This window comes from Onthophagus taurus, chromosome 1 (genome assembly GCF_036711975.1).
Source record: "Onthophagus taurus isolate NC chromosome 1, IU_Otau_3.0, whole genome shotgun sequence".
Taxonomy (NCBI): Eukaryota; Metazoa; Arthropoda; class Insecta; order Coleoptera; family Scarabaeidae; genus Onthophagus; species Onthophagus taurus.
Window position 1 is genome coordinate 12,525,131 of NC_091966.1, and position 16,470 is coordinate 12,541,600.

The 16,470-nt window shown below is 31.7% G+C and overlaps 3 protein-coding genes across 3 annotated transcripts; all 3 read right to left on the reverse strand.

The window, feature by feature from the left end:
* Positions 1-236: 236 nt before the first annotated feature.
* LOC111413771 (glucosidase 2 subunit alpha) lies at positions 237-8,393 on the reverse strand. The gene is made up of 11 exons (XM_023044872.2): positions 8,354-8,393; positions 7,634-7,960; positions 7,402-7,575; positions 2,950-3,231; positions 2,078-2,894; positions 1,766-2,020; positions 1,455-1,704; positions 1,244-1,398; positions 1,082-1,195; positions 914-1,023; positions 237-855 (listed from the first exon to the last, which is right to left on the reverse strand). Exons 1-11 carry the CDS (start codon positions 8,365-8,367, stop codon positions 642-644), a joined length of 2,712 nt encoding a protein of 903 aa, XP_022900640.2. The 5' UTR covers positions 8,368-8,393; the 3' UTR covers positions 237-641.
* Positions 8,394-8,570: 177 nt separating this feature from the next.
* Positions 8,571-11,243, reverse strand: LOC111413803 (gastrulation defective protein 1 homolog). Its single transcript, XM_023044911.2, has 3 exons — positions 10,459-11,243; positions 10,251-10,401; positions 8,571-10,201 (listed from the first exon to the last, which is right to left on the reverse strand). Exons 1-3 carry the CDS (start codon positions 10,669-10,671, stop codon positions 8,655-8,657), a joined length of 1,911 nt encoding a protein of 636 aa, XP_022900679.2. The 5' UTR covers positions 10,672-11,243; the 3' UTR covers positions 8,571-8,654.
* A 357-nt stretch (positions 11,244-11,600) lies between these two features.
* Positions 11,601-13,127, reverse strand: LOC111422669 (POC1 centriolar protein homolog B-like). The gene is made up of 4 exons (XM_023055884.2): positions 13,029-13,127; positions 12,479-12,910; positions 11,888-12,418; positions 11,601-11,827 (listed from the first exon to the last, which is right to left on the reverse strand). The coding sequence occupies exons 2-4, from the start codon at positions 12,836-12,838 to the stop codon at positions 11,759-11,761; spliced, it is 960 nt and encodes a 319-aa protein (XP_022911652.2). The 5' UTR covers positions 12,839-12,910; positions 13,029-13,127; the 3' UTR covers positions 11,601-11,758.
* Positions 13,128-16,470: the final 3,343 nt, after the last annotated feature.

The following is a 16,470-nucleotide window of genomic DNA, read 5'->3' on the forward strand; positions in this document are numbered from 1 at the left end:
TTTTGTACTGTTTTCGTTTATTTTTTTATTACAGTGAATAATTTTTTGTATTTTGAATATGCAATTAATAAATTACTGAAAATCTTCCTTCTTTTTCCTAGCTGTTTTAGCAAGCGACCTCGAGTTAATTGGTCAATAGGAATCTACAATCTCAAATGGTAAAGTCAAGACCACTTGAAGAATGGATTTAAAAATTTTTAAGATTATATGAATAAGGTATAGTAAAAGATATAAAATCACAACAAAAATTGTAATTCTAGCAAGAACATACAATAAATGCAATTTACAATTTAGTTTGTAACTAAATCCAAGTATTACCTGATGAGAGCTATTAAAACAGCTATAACCATGGCAACAATTTCTTGGTTAGCTTTATCAGAAATTGGTACTAATAAATGGCCATAACAAATTTGAATAACCAAGTAGCATCTCTGATTAAATCGATAATATTAATAAAAATATTTCGATTAAGGAAACAGAGATAACAGAAATTAAAGTGTTTGATGTTTAAATACATAATCAAATCAGTTATGGCTGCTAAAATTTTGAAATTTATTTATTAAAAATCACATTTATTCACTTCTTATATTCACAGATAACTTACTAATCCGTAAATATGTTCGCAATAGTTAAAAGAAAGTTTAAACAAGACTAATTGTGAAAGTTTCCCTCAAACTAACCGCTGGTTTACGGATCACTAAAGCTTTATCGTCGTTTATGTAAGATGTTTCCAATTTAACTGTACCTAAACCTTTGCTTACTAATTTTGCGTGCTTAATAGTTTTCGGTGCTCCAATAATTACAACACGCTCTATCCATTCTTTAGTAGGATAACTAGCATCCTTATTAATAAAGCTATAACGATAATATATTAATCAAAAAGGTGTAAACTAAAAATTTGTATAAAACTTACGTGCTTGTAAGAGTATTGTCTTTATAATCAAATCTTATATACAAAAACTCTTTATTTTTATACCCAAAAGTTTCATAATCATCAACGTATAAAGTTCCAGTTGCAGATTTCTATAAAAAAATAATACTAATTAATATAAAAATCAAACCGTATATTTAATAAAATTACGTTTGAATCTAAAGCTACGTAAATAGTGAATGGATCATCGTGCATAAGTGTTGATGCTCTTCTTGGACGATCTTTTCTAGGAATAATGCTTCCTCCTTTATAAAATACAGGAACCTAAAAAATTGTGTTAAAAAAATAACAAATTTTTATTAAAATATTTACTTTATCTAAAGAAACTGGTAAATTAACATTTCCTTGACCAGTAAAAGCTCTATAATCTTCAATATCATACCATATTTCAGTAGGCCCACCAGGAAAATAAATGTTTACATTTGTAGCTTGGCTTTCAGTTACTGGTCGAGCCATAACTGAGTTACCTAATAACAAATTAAAAAACTAAGTAATTTCAAGATAACTTCCAATTTTAATTTACCAATTAATAATTGACTTTCAATATCTACAACATTAACATCTTTAGGATAATGATAAACCAACGGTCTAATAACCGGATCCCCAGTAATTGAATGTTCCCAAAATAGAGTATACCATAACGGAATATGCGCATATCTTTGCCTTAAAGCAGATCTGATGCGCCTTTGAACATCTTCACTATATAAATAAGGTTCTCGTCTTTTAGTATCAATATGAGCGTGAGCTCTAACAAATGGAAGCCAAGCAGCAGCCTAAATTAATCAAAAAACGGTTTTTAGATTTATTGATGAAGTTTTAAGCTTTTTCACTCACTTGATACCATCTCAGTAATAATTCTTGATCGGGATTGTGGAAAAATCCACCTATATCTGCTCCACAAAAACTGATTCCAGCTACAGCTTCTGAGAGACACATTGGAATACTAGCAACTAAATGAGACCATTCCGCGGCGTTATCACCCGTCCAAATGGCAGCGTATCGTTGTGTCCCAGCAAAATGAGCTCGAGTTAAAGTAAAAGGACGTTTATTAGGGGTGCGTTTCATTAATCCATTGTATGTTATTAAATTCTGTAACACATTAAACATTAAAATAAACTTAAAAAATTTAAATTAAATTAAATTTACCGTGTATAAACTATGAATGTTATGTAAATGTCTATGTTCCCATCCACCATAATGTAACAAATCTTTTGGCATAGTAATTTCAGGTCCATTAAAAACTGAAGGTTCGTTCATATCGTTCCAAATGTACAAAGCGTCGGATGAACCCTTAAATCTCTCAAACGAATAAAGATCGGCAAAATAGTCTTGAACAACGGGATTAAAAACGTCCATATAACTACTAGATCCAGGCCAACACCAACCCTCATAAACATTTCCATCTTTATTTTTAATATAGTATCCATTAGCTAAAGCTTCCTCATGAACAAAATACCCACTTTCCCGTTTAATATGGGGATCAATAATCGTAATAAGACGTCTTCCGGTTTTCGTTAAATTTGCTTGCATTTCTAATGGATGTGGAAACCGAATCGGATCCCATGTAAAATATTTTTTGCCATCGGTGTATTCAATATCTAACCAAATGTAATCAACCGGGAAATCATGAATATCCATATTTTCAATGACCATTTTAACGTCTTCTTCGTCGTTGTAATTCCAACGACATTGATGGTAACCCAATGTGTTGTATTGTGGTAAAGGGGCTACGCCTGTTAAGGTGGCGTATTGTCGGATTGCATCGCCAAACGTTGGACCCATTAAAATAAATAAATCAACTATCCCACTTTCACTCATAAAATGAACATCAACGCGTGATTCCGTTTTTGTACCAGACATTAAATTTACTAACGAAGAAACTACATTTGCATCTTTACTATTATTTATATCTACCCAAGTTTCAGCAGAATTTAACCAAAATACTCCGATTGTATGTTCAGGACTAAACCCAAATAATCATTAGTAAGTAAGTAGAATAAAATTTTAATATAATTTACCCATGTCCGTAAAGAACAGGAACACTTCCATAAATTGCCATTGTTGAATCAAGTTCATATTCAAATACATCTAAATTGTATAATCTGTAAGGTTCTAAACCACCTTTTCCGGTTGTTCTTAAAGCGAATTTATCAGCGTGTTCTGGGATACCATAAGCTCTAAGAGCTCCGGGGAATGTAATGTCAACACCAACTGCTTCTGGACCTCTCGGTTTGCTATCTTGGTGTGATTTGAAGTTTTCTTCCCAAGCGCCAGGATCTTGACCTTCAACTTCAGTTCCTCTAAATAATTAATTAAGTATTAATAATTGGCTTAAGCATTTTTTAGAATATTTTTTTAATAATAGAATAGTTTGGAATAAGTACGCAACCTTCAAGACATTCAGCAAAAATTGCTTTTAGACAACAAATTCTTTATTAATTGGGCACAAGATTGCTAAAATGGAAGTTGACTAAAATGAGAAGTTAGAAATGTTAATTGAGTTATATGCAATTAAATGTACCTCAAAAAAAACATACATTACCACAGAGTATTTTTTTGAGTTTAAGAGAAAAAGCTAATATAATCGAAGAAGGTAAAAGAGGAATGTCAGTCACGACGTTATAAAAAGTACGGAGTTTCAAAATCAACAATTTGTGGTATAAAAAAATGACTGCAACTCACGCTAAAACCATCAAAAAGTGCACCTTGAAAAAGACAGCATTTCCACCTTTAGAAGAGAAATTGTACAATTGGTTTCCTAAAGAAAGACAAAAGAATTCACGAATTTCTGGAAATATGCTGAAACTAAAGGCATTGTCATTATCAAAACAACAATTGAATATTGATACTTTCACGGCCAGTGATGGTTAGCTGCAAAGATTTAAACACCGCCGTAGCTTAAGGTTTTTGAAAATCGCAGGGGAGAAATTATCGGCTAACCCAGATGAAGTAGACCCTTTTAAAGAGTATCTAAAACGTATGATTCAAGAGCATGACCTAAAGCGGCATCAGATTTATAATGCTGATGAGACATGATTGTATTGGCGCTTATTGCCTGACAAAACATATGTCTGATTACCAGAAAAAACTGCTGGATTAAAAATTTCGAAGCAACGACTGACGTTTATGGATTGTGTAAATGCTGGGGAAATCAAAAAATCAAAGATGTTTTAGGAATTTTAACAACTCATTGCTGTACAAACGCACTAAGAAGGCGTGGATGACCTTTTTTCAACATTTTGTACCTGAAGTAAGAGTTAAAATTATCTGCCATTTGGTTCATAAGACTGATCATATTTCAAAATTATATTACACAATTCGTAGGCGTGCTCAGGAGTTAGCTCAGAAAGGAATTCTCCTTGTGGATAACGCACCGTCCCATCGGTGGATGGGACGGTGCTCAGTTCTGTTGCTGGTGAGCAACAGAACTGAGGACTAAAGATGGGATGATATTTGTAAAATTCTTATCTCCTAATGTTACGTCTTTAATACAACCCCAAAATATTTTAAGGCTCACCAAACTTTACTAAAGAAACAGTTTGCTCAAAAAAGCTGCAAAAAAGTTCTGTTGTATCAACGGAAGAAGGAATAGTTGCAGCACTCAGTAAGATTTCATTAAAAGATGCAATAATACATTTATCTGTGGCGTGGGAGAAACTTAGCTCAACAATAATCGAGAAGACTTGGAGAAACATCCTCTCAGATTTTAATCAACATAATGAGAATGCAGACAAAGATAACAATTCGCTAAGTGAGGGAGAAATTGAGATGTGAAAAAACTTTGGTTCTTGATGCTATTAGGGATACAATATATTTACTACAGGAAGTAGCTCCAGTAAGTTAATGCATGAGTGGTTTTAGAAGTCGATGGCAAAATCATAAACTGCACATTTTAGGGTGACTACACTGCTGCAGATGTGTAACATTTGGACAAGGATGAGGCAGCAGATGTGGAAATGTCTTCTTCAGATGATGACCATTCCGATGCAATTAAAGCATTTAATGTTGCTATAGAATGGTCAAATCAAAATTCAAAATTGAAAACAATTCAAGGAAACGCAGTTATGGCCAAAATTGCTCAAAAAATATTCAGAAAAAAATTACAGATTTTTTATGTCTTAAGAATGTTCATGAATAACTGATTTTGGTGTAAGTAATAAACTTAATTTATTTAATTACTCCCTCGTTTCTATGAACACCCTCATTAGTATGACCGACCCACTGTATTTTTGTGTATCGTGTACTGTACGTTTATTAAGAAATAAACATAATTAAAAAAAAAGTTTATAGAACAGAAACATATAATTAATTATGTTACCGCAGTACGTCGATACATTATCAAGATTGAAACTGTAAATGAGTACAGACTGCCTATGATTTCGCCAGAACAAATATGTAACAAATGCATTTTATTAAATTAAAAGTAGAACTAACACTAGCACTACCATTAGGAACTAACACTAGACTTACTAGTTCTAGGTTTAGTTGTAGTTTTAACTGTTATTCGGCGCTAGATTGTTGTATATTTTTATAAAACCAACACTAAACCTAGAACTAGAAACATTTGGGTTCTAAGTGGATTCTAAGTGGGAAAAAGACTAGAATCCAAAGCCCACTACCTATAGAACAGCCTTAACAGAGTACACACGGAATATGGAATTTGTGGTAATAGCCTCTACAAACAAGGAGTGGTACTACAGTTTCATTGTCATTATGGAACTCCAATCTATCCAGCATATTGTGGAGAATTGCCCTATTAGATCTTATCTTAACGCAGCTCTTGAATGCTAGCTGAATAGGATATAAAATTTTAGATTATGGACGTACTTATTCATTTCTTGAAATGTCATACTTTAAATTAGTCTAAATAAATAAATAAATATCTGTGACGGTAGAACCGGCAGGTTTCTTGCCACGCCGAATTGACAAGAAAAAGTTTAGTTATTAAAATTAACTATTTAGTTTCTAGTTTTAGTATTGTTCCATAATGTGTTGTGGAAACCCAGTATTCTGGTTTTGGTATTGTTTCTAGCTGATTTTGCAGCTGCTCAGTCACTGACACATTCATTTTTTTGATTGCTCTTTGCTTCTTGGACGTTTGTAATTTTAGAGCTAAGGTGGTTAGTAGGATATTATGGTCCAAACCGCATATTGCACTTGGTCTTGTTTTAATATTTCTTATTAACGTTCTCCATCTGCTTCAGATCACTATAATCAATTTGATTTTTGAATTTTTTGCTTGTTCATGTTGATAATCGTCGTATTAGCTATTACTAGCCTATTGCCTATTGCAAACTGAAATATTGAATTGCATTGAAATTGCCAGTCAAGATGAGAACGTTGTTGGATACATGATTGGTTTGTTAAAGCTTTAAATATGTTTCTAAGTATGTTCTAAATGTTGAGTGCATTGAGCATGAGATATGGGTTAATAGGTCTGATCATACACACTGTGTACATAATGTACTTCTAACTTAAAAATTTCAGCTTAGGGGTGGTATCTCAATTTTGGGACTCCTGTACATTTCAATTTCATCTAAAAAGCGCGCGTTAAAAAAGTAACATAAAAGTTCCAGAATTTTTCCTGTATTTTAATCAAATTTATTCCTTACTTTATGTACACAGTGTATACTTAATGCAACTGTTGACCAGTTACTATGAAATAAAATTTTTGATAACATTCTTCAAACTGCTTTGCCTTGTTCAAACTTTCCATGTTTTTTTGTGTACAATTTAACAACTGGCAAAAGGAATTCTTAATTTTGCTTATCACCCACTATATTTTCTTCTAATCGCGCATCACAAGTGGAAGGCAACAAAATAACAACCTGTCTTGCCTCTTCTTATGGCAATTTCAATGCATATCATTTTTTTCGCATAATTTTAGTTGTATCAACTAATGATCTTTATGATCAGAATCAACAATTTGAATTTATGATGAAAACTCATAACCAGTGTTGTTTAGGACACATGCGCTCCTCCTGTAGAAGTGAATTGTGTCTTCGTCACACCTAAATGAGTGAGCAGCCATAAGTGCTACTTATACTAATTACCACCAACTTCTATATGGTATTGCTTGAAGATGCATATTTGGAATCAGTTATGTTTACAAGCCATAGATAACATTTTTCTCATTTGGCAACACTTCATGATTATTTAAATCATTACAACCAGTATCTAATGATAACCTTCGCCACAAAAAATAAGGACCAATCAGCTACATTTGCAAAATATACTAATATATAATAAATATCATATTGTGAACCAGTGTAATAGTTAACTCGGAGTGTACCCCAAACAACTCGCAAGAAATCATTTATTTTCAGTAAAAGGTTTAGAAAAAAAGACAAATCAAATATCATAACTCAAATAAGACATAAATATGAAACTTTAGTAATGTTTTAAAAATAGATGATTAAATAAAACATTTTTCATCATATTTCAATGATTTATAAAATACATAAACTTACTCTGCTGGTTTTTCACGGAGATGTTCAATTTGAAACAATCCTCTAGAATTAACTATCGCAGCAATTTGGTCATTTTCATAAAATTCAGCTTTGAAAGGATTTGATTTCAAAATAACTTTATTATTACCAGCTTTAATTGATACCTGTTCATTATTTCTATCTAACAATTCAATCCTAAAAAAAAAAACATAATTTATTTTTTTAATCATAATCAAATCAACAACAAACATACTTTTTCGGTTCAGGATCTTTTTCTAAAGCTACTTCAACCTTATAACGAGGATGTAATGGCTGGATTTCATCAACTTGCATTCTAAAGGTATCCCCGGCAAGTGCTTGCAATGAAAATTTGAAGGTAACATCTGCTTCGGTATTCTTTAACTGGGCTTCAACAACATTATCATAGACTTTTAAAGCTTCTAGGTCTAATACATATTTAGAATTATCGATGGAGATATTCCTAAGTCTTCTGCAAAAACTGCTTTGATCGCATGTCTTAAAATTTCCTTTGTCTACAGCTCCAACAAAGAGTACCAATGGTAGAATCCGTGTAATAAATCTAAATAAATAAATTGAATACCTGGCATTAGAAATGTTAAATTAAATAATTATGTTAAACATAAATGTATTTTTATGTTTACAACTGGTTTTATACATAATTCATTATCACAGTCCGTTGTATCGATTCGATAATAATAAGGTAATGTAAATTTTGCAACAAAACTAGTTTTTTAAAGAGTTAATGTGACAAAGAGTTTAAATCATTAATAAATGAAAAAATAATTTGACAAGTTAACCTACAAAATACCGGCTTACTTGATAAAAACCCCTAAAAAAATTAATTTTTTTAAATATTTTAACTACAATAAGTTAATGTTGCGTTTTCTAATAAATTAAAGACAATATTTGTAAAAAAAATAAATTAAATAAAGTTTTAAATAAAAGTACGTACCTCCACACGGCCATATTGACGATCACTGAAAAAACACTTTTAGGGAAAATTTGTTTTTTATACGTTGGTAATGGATGCGTTGCTTTGTTTTGATTGGACAATTAAAAACTAAATTTGGCGGCAATTTTAAATTAATTTTAATGAGACTAAGTAAAACTCATTATATTAAATTACTTGCAACTAAGTCGCATTCTTTGTAATTTAAATAAAAGTCCGATTCATTAAGTATTTTTTACTTTCCTAAACATTCAAATATTAGTTTTAAAATTTAAACATCACAACTATGCTATATTTTAATTAATTATTCAACTTTAGGTTTTTTAATGCTAGGTTCATCCTCTTGCGCATTCGAACTTAAAATAGCAACAGGTTGTGTCTTTTTATAAGCAGGTGTAATCCAATAAGGATTTTCTTCAGCTTCTTTAGCATACTTTAAAATAGCTTCTCTTGGATCTTGATCATCATCAACTCGTTTACTTAATCCTAGATTTCTTATAACATAACTACTAAGAGTACCACCACTGGAAGCAACACGCCCACCTTGACCTGACGTAATAGGTAAATCTGGTCTTTTTGATTTAACAGGGTCCAACCGATCCTTTTCCATTTGTTTACGACTCGTTTTTCGCCTTTCTTGCCTAAATAATGGTAAAGCATGAGGCGTTATAACTTGTTGAGAACTAACAATTTCCGCTTGTTGTACTTTTCTTTGTCGTTTACTCGCGCAGAGTGTAGCACCTCGAAGACTACGTTTATCATCATAATAACATTTAATGATTCCTGTTCCGTTTCCAGCAAACACTTGATTTAATTTTGGATGCCATAAAACTTTAACAACGTGTGATTCGATTTTTGCATCTTCTAATAAAGTTAAACCATCGCTTTTATAAAATAAAACGTGCCCAAAAGGTTCACCTTTCTTCGCAGATGTTGCTGTAACCACAACTTTATCATTAGGCCCAAAAATAGCATCAGTAGTATCATATCTTGTGTATAAATCCCCAACTTCGTGAATTGATTTTTTAAAATTTCTTAAATCCCATAATTTCATTGTGTCATCACAACTTCTTGTTACTAATTGACTTCCAATATGTGAGTAACCAACGCTGGTTATTTCAACTGGTTGGTGAGCTTTTCTCAATTGTAAAGCTGGAGCAACAGTACTTTTTCTTAAATCCCAAAGTTGTAGTGATCCATCTGCACAACCTAGCGCAAAAGATCTTCCATCATGATGATAAGAACAAGCTGTGGGAGATACTTTTAATCCATTTTGAGCGCGGCATTTAACAATTGATTTATGTTCTTTTCCACCTTTCATAATGTCCCATAAACGAGCTGTACCATCACTGGATGTAGTTAAAAATTCATCTCTATTAGTAGGGTTCCATCCCCCAGCTAATAAACCTGCGGTGTGTCCTTTAGTTCTTGCTTGATCTGTAATGTACATGTCGCCTTTAACAGTTTCAATTTGTTCAAAACCATCTCGGTCTAAGACTTTGGCTTGTCCCGCTCCGGAAATTACTAGGAGTAAATCACCAGTTCCAGAATAATGTAACCCTCTAATTGGGTGGTTATCACAGGGTTGAAGCGTTCGGAAACTTCGCATCGACGAATCCATTCCAGCAAAATCCCAAAAACATACGTCATAATCAACTGATCCTGATGCTAATCGAGCTCCACTTGGATCAACACACATTGCTGTTATTGCTTTGGTACCATGTTTCATTGATGCTTCATGTGTTAATGGCATAAATAAATCATCTTTTTGATCTTCTTCATCATCACTACTTAAATTATCTTGTAGATCATTTGATTTTGTTTGTTTATCAGGTGGAGGGGGTAAAAAATCTATAAATTAAATATTATTATTTATTTATCAAATTAATTTAATAAAAACCTTTAGGTATAGGGGGTCCAATTATATCATCATCATCTTCTTCATCTTCATCATCATCATCATCTTCATTATTAGATAAACTGTTTAATAATGTTTCTGTAGAAAGTTTAGTCATTTCTCTAGCAGTCTTTGTAACTTCATGAACCATTTCCTGTTTGAATAAAAATCAAATTTAAATTGCTAAAATATAAACTGAGGAAAATATTACTTGGACATCAAAAGTTTTTGCTTTTCTTCCAAATGTGGTGATCCCCATAACGTCTTTCATCTTCTTTAATTCGGTGTCATCTTCGAGGGACTCGTTTTGTATTGAATTGACCGCCGGGGGCCCAAATGTTCCAAAAGATCCCGTCGCTTCGACGTTTGAAGAGTTTTGCGCAAAGTTCGCGCTGATTTTTCCGAAGACGATTTTCTTACTCATTTTAAAATTAATTAAACAAAGTAAATTAATATAAGCTTTATTTAAAATACGGATTTGAGTATTGATAAATTAATTTTATTTGAGGTTAGAACTTTATACGTCAAAGTTGTCAAAACAAACTGATTCTAGTGACCTCTGTTGTTGATTTAAATAATTATAATTAAAAGTTTTTGCTTTTCTTCAAAATGTGGTGATCCTCATAACGTCTTTCATGGACTTTAATACGGTGTCATCTTCGAGGGACTCGTTTTGTATTGAATTGACCGCCGGGGGCCCAAATGTTCCAAAAGATCCCGTCGCATCAATGTTTGAAGAGTTTTACGCAAGGTTTGCGCTAATTTTTCTGAATACGATTTTCTTACTCATTTTAAAATTAATTAAAGAAAGTAAATTAATATAAGCTTTATTTAAAATACGGATTTGAGTATTGATAAATTAATTTTATTTGAGGTTAGAACTTTATACGTCAAAGTTGTCAAAACAAACTGATTGTAGTGACCTCTGTTATTGATTTAAGTAATTATAATTAAAAGTTTTTGCTTTTCTTCTAAATGTGGTGATCCTCATAATGACTTTCATCTTCTTTAATTCGGTGTCATCTTCGAAGGACTCGCTTTGTATTGAATTGACCGCCGGGGGACCAAATGTTCCAAAAAATTCCGTGGCTTTAACGTTTGAAGAGTTTTACGCAAGGTTTGCGCAAATTTTTCTGAATACGATTTTCTTACTCATTTTAAAATTAATTAAACAAAGTAAATTAATATAAGCTTTATTTAAAATACAGATTTGAGTATTGATAAATTAATTTTATTTGAGGTTAGAATCTTATACGTCAAAATTGTCAAAACAAACTGATTGTAGTGACCTCTGTTGTTGGTTTAAATAGTTATTTAAATTTTATAAATAAAGGAAAATATAAACTTTATGGATAAGTAGACGATTTTAATTAACTTCTTTATTATAGAGTAAATAGTAAAATAGTGAGGAATACATAATATTACTTATGAATTAATATAAATATATGTAAATCAGGTTAATAACTCATTAATATTAAATTTAAATTAAAGTAAGCATCCTAGCATAGATATTAACTTAAAGAATCAGTAGATGAGGTTGAAGGGCTGGATTTTAGGGATAAAAAATTCGTTTTCCAAACCTAAAAAAAGGAATTTAATTAATTTCATTAAAACTTCCAACTTCCAATCATATAATTTACCATCACATGTTTATCAAATCCTCCTGAAGCAAACATATCTCCACTTTTTGAAAAAACCGCTGTTTTAACACCCATATTATGTCCTTCTAAAGTATATAAAGGTTTTCCTTCCATAATATCAACAATTTTCATTGTTCCATCTCCTCCACTTGTTAATAAATAATTAGCAAAAGGATGCCAATCAACACACATTACATTATCATGTAACATATAATGTTGCTGTAACTTTTTTGCTCTGAGATCGTATATACGAACAGAACCTCTACTTGAACCAATTGCTACTGCGGTGCAATTTGAGTGAATTGCTAAATGATTAACATTTCCGTTTGGAGTGAATGTAGAAACACATTGTCCACTGTTAATATCCCATATTCTTAATGTTTTGTCATCACCACATGAGGCAATAAATGTTTCATCCCTTGCAAATTTTGCGCATTTCACCCAATTCGTATGGCCGATGAACGATGATGTAAAAATCCTTGTTTTTGTGTCCCATAACTTTATTGACTTATCGTTTGATCCTGTTAAAATCTTAAAAACAACAACACATGATTCATACACCAGTTTTATTTAAATTTGTTTAATACTTACTTTATCATCACTTGGTGAAAACATAACTGAATTTACAGCTGAGCTATGAGCTCTAAATTCATTACTAGACCCTCTTAATTTGGCAACCCATATTCTTACAGTTTGATCACTTGATCCAGAAGCAATAAGTTTTCCGCTGTTCGAGAATTGTACACAGTTTACATTTCCTGTGTGACCAGCAAATTTATAACATCTTTGTGAAGGTGATGATAAATTCCATAACATTAAACTGTGATCAAAACTACTGCTCACTAATTGTTGTTCATTGGGATTAAAACATAATTGAGTTATATCTTTCTTATGACCTTTTAAATTGTGACTTAATGCGGGTGATATATCAGTGAATTCAACTTCAGACATTATTGTAGGTACTTTAAATATTGAAGTTTTCGATCTCGAGGAAGTTTATTTAATCCCAAATAAAATTTTTCTCTAAAACAGATAATGAGAGTTTTCGAAATTTAAAGTATGACACAAGAAATATCTTAAAAATTATTTATACACTAGTATCTACTGCTTCTTTAGTAAAAAGTTAGTAAAGAAAACTTACTAGAATTGTATGATAATTTTGTAAAGGTGAATTACATGCAAATAAACGAGTTTGAAGTGCACTTGTCAAAAATGACCGTTGACAAATTCAAATAAAGCGCATGCGTGGTTGTATGTGTTCAATTTACCTAATAGTTATTATATCAAAACCATCCAAACGATGTCTGCACAGAGTGTAAAAGAAAAATTATTAAAATAAAACAACATTACAGAGAGATATGTTAAACAAACCAGAATCTTTTACTCAGGTTTTTAAAGGTAATAGTGTTTACTTTCCAATTATCTAATCACGAATTGAGGCAACATGTGTTGCCAAATTTTAAACACAACATATTCAAACAAAATGCAAGCAACTTTTCCTCTGTAATTGTTTATACAGATAAGAAAATTTCCTTCAGAATGCAGGTCAGGACGCTTCAGCTTTCAAACATTGCTGCTTATTTAAATAAATAGTTTGTTATTTAATTGTTATTTTTTATCAGTTGCTTTTATAACTTATACACTACCAACATTTAGGTTTTAATTTTGTAGTCCTCAAACTTTAGTAGCTCTCTCTTTGGTTTTTATTTAGACAACCTTTTAGTTCAAAATGTTTTGCAGCTATTTTATTCAATATTTGTCTGTATTTTTTCAATTAGAATATGTTTACATAATCATTAAATTTTTGATACAGGTATGTCTAATACTAAAACCACATACATAAATATCTAAAATACAACACCCAATAGTGTTAATAAAATTGTATTGTATGAGAACAGTACAAGATATTAAAAGTGCTAGGAGGCAGGACACAAAGTGACAGAGATCGAACTTTCTACATACATAAATTTAATTTTATTAGTATTATTAGTTTATTAGTAATATAATCCACTTGTATGAAGTCAGGTTAATAAGAATACTCAAAGTATTTTATAGATGATTTTATTGCAATAGTAGTAATTAGATTTGCTGTAATACCAATGAGCTAGAAGCTCATAATTTTAGAATAACAACTGTAATAACTGCAATGAGAAAATGTAATAGTTCTAGGAATATATCAGTTAACAGCACAAGTTATCTTAATTCATAAGGAATACTTCTATGAAGAAGTGTTATATTATTATAAGTGTTAACAATGGTCTACTCCCAAGGAGTAAAGGAAGAAATTAATAATAGGGGAGACTGAGCAACACTCTTAAAGAAAGAAGTATAGAACAAAAGAAGTAAGCGAGAAACAAGCTAAAGAATTGAATATATTGAAAGCACTAACAAGTGAAAGAGAAAATTAAGTAGAGAGAAGGTGCCAAAAGGGGGAATACTACGGTAGATAAACTGACACAGAATAAGAGAATGGAATTAATGATATTATTGAAGAACACATAAAACAAGTTCTACATCTATACGAAATAGAAAAGCTGCTGGAGATGATAACATTACACCAGAAAAATGGATGAAAACCAATCCTAAATAGCTCAAGACAATATTCTAATAGTTATTGAGATACCTAAACATTATTATGCCTACATAAAGAAAGGAGAGATTCTGTGATAATTATAGAGCAGTATGCATATATAGAGCATATGAAAACATTAGGAAATGAAATCCAAAACAAATTAGTGGCTGAATAAGCGTCTTCCTGTCTTGGCAACTAAATACAGATTCACATTTTTATAATCATAAACATAATATAAAAGAGAATTGATAAAGAAGGGAAAATATTTGTGGTTCTCTTAGATCTTAAAGCTGCAAGACCAAATACAATATATGGGAAACACTTGAAGAATTACAAACCAATCACAAGCTGATATGGATAAATGAGAGAGACAACAAAAAGGTAGTTAGAGTAAATGGTCAAAAAACCCAATTGGTTGAATTCTATATAGATAACATATATTTTTTTATTGGTAAGGCCAGATTCATACGGAATGGAGTTGTTAATTTTCACAATATGCATGTTTGGGCCGACGAAAATCCCCATGGAATAATGGAATCTGGACATTAGACACGTTTTTCATTAAACATTTGGATGGGCATTGTAGGCGACTGGTTTTTAGGTCCTGTTTTTTTACCAAACCGATTAACACTGCTTATCTAAACGTTCTGCAGAACACAATGATTAATGTTTTTGACGACATTCAAATAAAAAATTAAATTCACATTTAAATCAAACTTGCTCACATAGATGGATAGGATGCGCGAACCTGTACTATGACCTGCAAGATTGCCTGACTTAAACCCTCTAGGCTTCTTTTTCTTTGGGAATATTTGAAAACATTAGTCTATGGTACTACAGTGAATACTTTCGAGGAGCTGTAGCTACGAATTAACAAACAATGCCAACAAATTGGAACCAATGAGGAGATTTTAGAAAGAGTTCGATTATCCTTCAGAGGAAGATGTGGTGTTTGGATAAGGAAGGATAACATTTTGAACATCTTATTTAACTTTATTTTTTATTTTTGTTAGAAACTTCTTTTGTTTGTTTGTACATTATAATTTTTTTCAAAAAAGTTATTATTTTTCATACCTTCCACAATTCCAAAACCGTTTATTTGCGGACCCATATTTATTAAGACTTTTTTGTTTATTTTCGTCCTTACTATTACTTTTTTAAATATTTTACATTCTTTTTTAACACCCTGTTTTAACAGTATAATTAACACTATGCCGTCCGGCGACACCACAGTGGTGTCGCGCGAAAAATATCACTCAACGGCCGGCGTCACCACATTGGTGTCGCCCGCTTACGTATGGATCTACTATCCGTGCAAAAAGTCAAGGCCCCTCACTTTAGAGATCGATATCTTCGCAACCGATCGATGAAAAAAATTGCGACAAAGTTTGTTGTAATCACTGAACATTCCTACGTAACCTATATTAATTTGAAAATTTTCGGATCCGCGGTTTTCTTTTTATCGCGAGTTAAATGAAAAAAGTACCCGATTTTTGAGTGTGCCGGCAACTTTGTCAACTTTGCGATTTTTTTTCTCGAAAACTATTTGACGAAAAAATTTGAAATTTGAACTGGTGGTAAACCGATGTGTTCTTAATGTGGGGCATATTTTATTTTTTCAATATTCCATATAGTTTCGCGGAAAATCGCGGTTTAGTAGGATGCGGTTATTTCGGAAACGACCTGGCGGATTTCAACGCGGTTTTTACCAAAATATGTCAAATCATGTCGGTTGTCGAATTCCGTTATCAGTTTTTCAAAATCAGGGCCCCCTATTTTGTTAAGGATGATTTAATGGAATTACAAATTAAAGAGAAACAGAAGTAAGCCATGCGGGGAGGGGTGGGGTTCCGGCCAATCGGAACAGAGTTGAAGAGATGTTGCTGGCGTGCGCTTCGGACGGGCCGTGGCGAATAATATTTAAAATTTTAGATAAAATTATTTTATTTCAAATTCAATAAGTATGTTTCATTTTTGTATACAAGACATGAATAATGCATATAAATTTAAA

Bases quoted from the DNA above. Each gene is read 5' to 3' on its own strand.
- LOC111413803 (XM_023044911.2), bottom strand. From the start codon at position 10,671: ATGAGTAAGAAAATCGTCTTCGGAAAAATCAGCGCGAACTTTGCGCAA. The intron at 10,402-10,458 runs GTAATATTTTCC...TTATTCAAACAG, and splicing joins CAAAAACTTTTGATGTCCAA to GAAATGGTTCATGAAGTTAC. The intron at 10,202-10,250 runs GTTTTTATTAAA...TTTAATTTATAG, and splicing joins TGGACCCCCTATACCTAAAG to ATTTTTTACCCCCTCCACCT.
- LOC111413771 (XM_023044872.2), bottom strand. The intron at 3,232-7,401 runs GTAAGTTTATGT...TTAATTATTTAG, and splicing joins CTCCGTGAAAAACCAGCAGA to AGGAACTGAAGTTGAAGGTC. The intron at 1,196-1,243 runs GTAAATATTTTA...ACAATTTTTTAG, and splicing joins TACCAGTTTCTTTAGATAAA to GTTCCTGTATTTTATAAAGG.
- LOC111422669 (XM_023055884.2), bottom strand. From the start codon at position 12,838: ATGTCTGAAGTTGAATTCACTGATATATCACCCGCATTAAGTCACAAT. The intron at 12,419-12,478 runs GTAAGTATTAAA...GTTGTTTTTAAG, and splicing joins TTTCACCAAGTGATGATAAA to ATTTTAACAGGATCAAACGA. The intron at 11,828-11,887 runs GTAAATTATATG...TCCTTTTTTTAG, and splicing joins GATTTGATAAACATGTGATG to GTTTGGAAAACGAATTTTTT.